The sequence below is a fragment of the Pollicipes pollicipes genome, unplaced genomic scaffold, assembly GCF_011947565.3.
Source record: "Pollicipes pollicipes isolate AB1234 unplaced genomic scaffold, Ppol_2.1 Scaffold_4219;HRSCAF=4965_pilon_pilon_pilon, whole genome shotgun sequence".
NCBI classification, from domain to species: Eukaryota; Metazoa; Arthropoda; class Thecostraca; order Pollicipedomorpha; family Pollicipedidae; genus Pollicipes; species Pollicipes pollicipes.
The window spans coordinates 34902375-34907048 of record NW_023596448.1 but is presented as its reverse complement, the minus strand read 5'-3'; the positions used below and the strand labels follow the sequence as shown (position 1 = coordinate 34907048).

General features: G+C 55.9%; 1 protein-coding gene across 1 annotated transcript in view; it reads right to left on the bottom strand.

Annotated features, from left to right (window-relative positions):
* Positions 1-3220: 3220 nt before the first annotated feature.
* Positions 3221-4674, bottom strand: part of LOC119095251 (tRNA-uridine aminocarboxypropyltransferase 2-like) — a 16204-nt gene continuing 14750 nt past the window's right edge. The window contains exons 3-4 of the mRNA XM_037218117.1: positions 4458-4658; positions 3221-3718 (exon numbers count right to left, since the gene is read on the bottom strand). Coding sequence (XP_037074012.1) covers positions 3431-3718; positions 4458-4658 — 489 coding nt within the window. The 3' untranslated portion in view covers positions 3221-3430. The remainder of the gene's footprint in view (positions 3719-4457; positions 4659-4674) is intronic.

Here is a 4674-nt window from a genome sequence, read left to right as displayed (position 1 = left end):
CTCATTCCCTTCCCGTGAGCTAGTCATCGTTCTTGTTTCAGATTTTTCAACAATTTGAAAGGTCCAGGCGTCACGTCAGCTGCTCACAAAATGTGGGGCATGAAAATTAAAGGGAATCTTTCACATTTGAAGACATTGAAGCACCAGATGCGATGAGGCAAGCTCAGGTATAACTATTGGTGTAGAGGAGAGAGGACAAGACGACCAGGGTAGGGAAGGCGGACACTCCTCCACAAGCTTAAGTACTCGCGCTACTACCGCGAAATTCATCAACCGCGGTCCTCCAGCACACCTAACTGCCGCCGCGCTGCCACACGAAGGTAGGCGGCGGGTGCTGTTTGGAAGGCGATAAAACTGTTATGTGCCTCTCAAAGGAATATTTTTTAGAAAGGAATATTTTTCCATCGGCTTGCCTAAGACCCTGCTTACCTAAAGTAAAGTGTAGGACGGTTAGCTTTTGACGGACGATGCTTCGCAAGGTCACTGTTTATAAGGCATGACTCGCGGGAGACCCGCCAACATGGAGTACAAGCAAGTCTCGTCGATTTTCTCGGTGACAGAAGAGGGGTAAGACAGACAAAACGCGTGTAACGCCCGTCTTGTACCATACCACAGGTTAGGCCGTGATGCGGTTAATGTTGAATTTGTCCATAGGGAGCTGAACTATGTGGTCACATATTACCGCCATGGGAACATTTCATTCTTTGGCTGGATCAAAGTGTCTACAAGGGGCAAGATTTGTTTCCAAGAAGTGTTTCCCAAGACGTGCCCACCTATCGTACTTGTCTCGTACACGATCCCAAGAGGCATCATGCCGCTCTTCCCTCCCTCTTGCGACGAGTCACGTGCTTCAACGACGGCTACCGGCTCAGGCCCCTGTTTTTTTTTGTATGCAAATGTCTTATCATCCTCGGCTCATCACCTAACCTAGTCCTTCGCTTTTCCCCGTTTGCAAACATCATGTCCCGAGTCTATGAGAGCAAGACGACCCGAGGAAGATGGACCAGGGAGAGTATGCAGGAGGCCGTCACAGCCGTCTAAAGGGAGAACAGCGTAAAGCGTGCGGCTGCTTTGCACGGAGTACCCCGGACGTCACTTCATCGTCACCTTTCTGGAAAGTGTCCGCTCAAAGTGGATGTGGGACCAAAACAGTGTGCCCACCATCGCAAGAGAGGGACTTATCTAGAGTATGCTCTCCCACGCCGTGCCCAAGGGTTATGCTCCACGTGCGGACCGAACAGTGTGCCCACCACCGCAAGAGAGGGACTTATCTAGAGTATGCTCTCCCACGCCGTGCCCAAGGGTTATGCTCCACGTACGGACCGAAACGGAACGGACGGACCAAAACGAAAAAAGAACCCGACCTGAAGAAAGGGGTGTGCCTCAACGAGTCACTTGCGGAAAACAAGCAGGCCATCTGTAGTCAACTTCTCCGGCTCAGGCGAGGCATGACAATCTGGACAACGTTCACAAAAAGCGGCTTCTCCTTGTTCAAGAGGGTCCAGAATTCCCCGCCAGTTAGGGTCTACTCCACAGAACAGCTGAGCGGCATCACGTGTGGGACGCCTCAGGCGCGGTCCGCGGCCGGGCGCGCTGCCTCCGCAGAGGCGCGCCCAGCATCATCGGGTGCGGGTGCCGTGGCTCGCAAAAAGCGCACGGCTTCGCCCTGGGCAGGACCGGGCTAGCCAGTACCGCAGACCGCTAGTTACACGACCGGAAATTGAACGTGTTCCGAGTGTTCACCGGGGGACGCGGTGTGTTTATTTCGTAAGGTGCCAGCCAGGGGCGAGTATCGTAAGGTTGTGCGACCCTGGGAGCCGGCCGCGGTTCTCGCCAGAGTTGGCGAATTGAATAGCCGGATCAGGTTGCCTGACTCGCAGGGAAGGACCTGGTCGTCCATCACAACCGTCTGAGGCTGCGGGCATTTGCAGACTGATGATGAGCATTCGACCGAGTGGTAGCCGACCCCAGTAGCTAAGTTCGGTGTGAGCCCGCCTCCCCCCGCGACGCGGGAGCCGTGGGCGATGGGGGCCACGTCCGTGGTTCATTCCACTCCGCTGCCCCGGACGCGGTGCGGACCTGTAGTCTGTGCTCCGTATCGTTATGGTTGGAAGAGTACGCGTCGTTGAGTTTCACCACGCATCGGCTAAGAGCCTGGTTTCGTGACCCGCATCTGACATGCTTGCGTTTGTGACTATTGCTATCCTATCATCCATGCCTGTTTGTGACCATTGCAATCCTGTCATCCATGCTCGTGTTTGTGACCATTGCTATCCTGTCATCCATGCTCGTGTTTGTGACCATTGCGCTCGAATCAGAAGATGCGGCGCCTCCGCGTTGTTTCGCTTGTCACCAGCGCAAGAAGCAAGCATATCAAAGAAAGCTGTTCTGTCACGACTTTGTACCAGTGTTTCGAGTTTGCTGCGCTGGTCCGGACGATGTCGTGCGTCATCATCGGTTGTGCAGATGAGTCGCACTTTGTCCACTCCGTGTTCTTACGAAAATGAGGTACTGTAAGGGTTAAGTCACTGTGCGCTCCTTTGCACGCCCCTGCAGAAGTGTAGTGCTTAGCTGTAGGTGGCGCTGTGGCACCGCAGGCGAAGTTGAGGCGGCGCCCGCAGCACGCGCTCTGGCCCTGGCTGAGCGCCGTCCAGGCGGTTGTGTCCAGGCGCAGCTGTGCTGCTGAGCACAGTGCCTCTTCATGTGATAGCGTAATTGATACCAATCGGTCTAATAAAGACCTTTACTGAATTGAACGCGTGTGCTCGTAGTGAAGCCCGCGAATACATGTCCCCCTGTCTCATACTGCCTTCCGGTGTTTTCCAGTCATCAGGCTAGGCTCTGTAGGACCGGCGCTTTCGTTACGATCCAGCAAAGCACCGCGACGGTGACAGCTGTCCAACTGGCCACGGTCAGAGATCGCCGAACGTCGTCTTACTTCCTCTTCTCGCTTCTCTATGCTCCTAGAGCAGCGCTTGACACATTATGTGCCCACGGCCATTGCCGTCGTAGTGGACCAGGTCCCGAGGCAGGTTGGCCCCGAGGCGCCAGATGACGCCCAGTCCGCAGGATGTTTGTGTGTAGACCATGCATGACAGGGCCAGAACAGGCGTAACGGAAGCCCGCATTTCGCCTACGTCCATATCTTCATCATTCATGCATTCATAGATACATTCAGTTATATGGCTCTACTAACCTTCAGTCCATCAAAAAAGCCAAATCCAGTTACATGCTTGCTAATTCCACGACACAGCATGAACTTGCAGTCAACGAGCCAAGAAACCGTATCGGACCTTGCAGTACTGCACTTCAAAGCGTGACAAATGATCTCCCGTTCAGATCCGGACCAATCAGGCCACGAATAGGCTCGATCCACACGATCCACCATCGCACTTCAGCTTCCCCGCGTCACCGATAGATGCCGCCGGCGTCACAACACCACTCCCAGCTGGCGAAACATGCGATTGGTCCGCGCGCCGCGCTGCCGCTCGTATTCGCCGCGCTCGATCAGCGCCTGCTTGCTGCTGTGCCGCACGGCGCCGTGGCTGAGCTGCACGCGACAGAGCGCGTGCAGCGGCTGCAGCAGCTGCGGCCCCAGCTGCGGCCGCTGCTCCAGGTGCTGCAGACAGGCGGCGGCCGCCTCCACCGTGCTGAGACAGGCGTTGGTCGGCTGGGTCCGCACCACGTAGCTGCTGCAGAGGCGGCCGCTCACCTGCACCTGCCAGTCGGAAGACGGCTTATGCGCCGGCAGATGGCGAACGACGTCACATCGCACAACAGATACCCTTTGCCGCCCTTCAGCCAACAGGTCTAGGAAGCCTGCTCGTTAGCCTTGGCCCCTTTGAGCACACCATGCGGGGGCTTTCGCGGATCAGGCAGTGGTCCAGCCTCAACAGAGCTGCTATTTTTAGAGCAGAATTTGATACACTTAAATCCCTTAATCGACAATAACGATAATCAGGATAATGCAGTGTGCCGGTTGCTGGGGGCGTTTAAGGCTCTCGTCGTATTTAGCTTACTGATGACTTTGTGGTATTGATGGTGTCGACTGCACTACACGGTGCCCAACGATATGTAAAAACCGCAGTGCGTCGTGCAATCAATCTATTGGTGTTTGATTAACAGTGAGTGCAGGGTTGCCACGCTTCTGAAGCACAGTTTTCTCTCGACATCCACAGTAGGCGGTTCACTGATACGCACTTGACTGCGAGCCCAGACCAGTGCTACGGCTGTAGGTCCAAACCAGTGCCACGGCTGCGACTCCGCATCAGCACTAAACCTGCAAGTCCACGTCGTTCATGGAGCTGGGGAGTCAAAAAACATCATCCTAAAGATAGGATTCGGCTACCGCCATGACTTCTAAGGATTCAACGATTCATTGGATCAATGATCCAACAGCTTACGCGACCCCTGTTCACTGTCGGCAGTCGTACGCTTCCGACGCCAGCGCCACCTACCTGACGAACACCGTGCAGAGCCGGACTCATCGTGTACATGGTCTTGGCCTGCCGCCAGGTGCCGTCCAGCAGCAGCACGTTGTAGGGCGGCTCGGAGGCGGCGGCCGGCGGCAGTGACGTCACGTCCGCCGCCTCAGGACCCGGGTACAGGATCACAGTACGCGGCGACCGCAGCAGCGCCGCCAGGCCGTCGTGGCTGGAACGCGGCGGGTCAGGC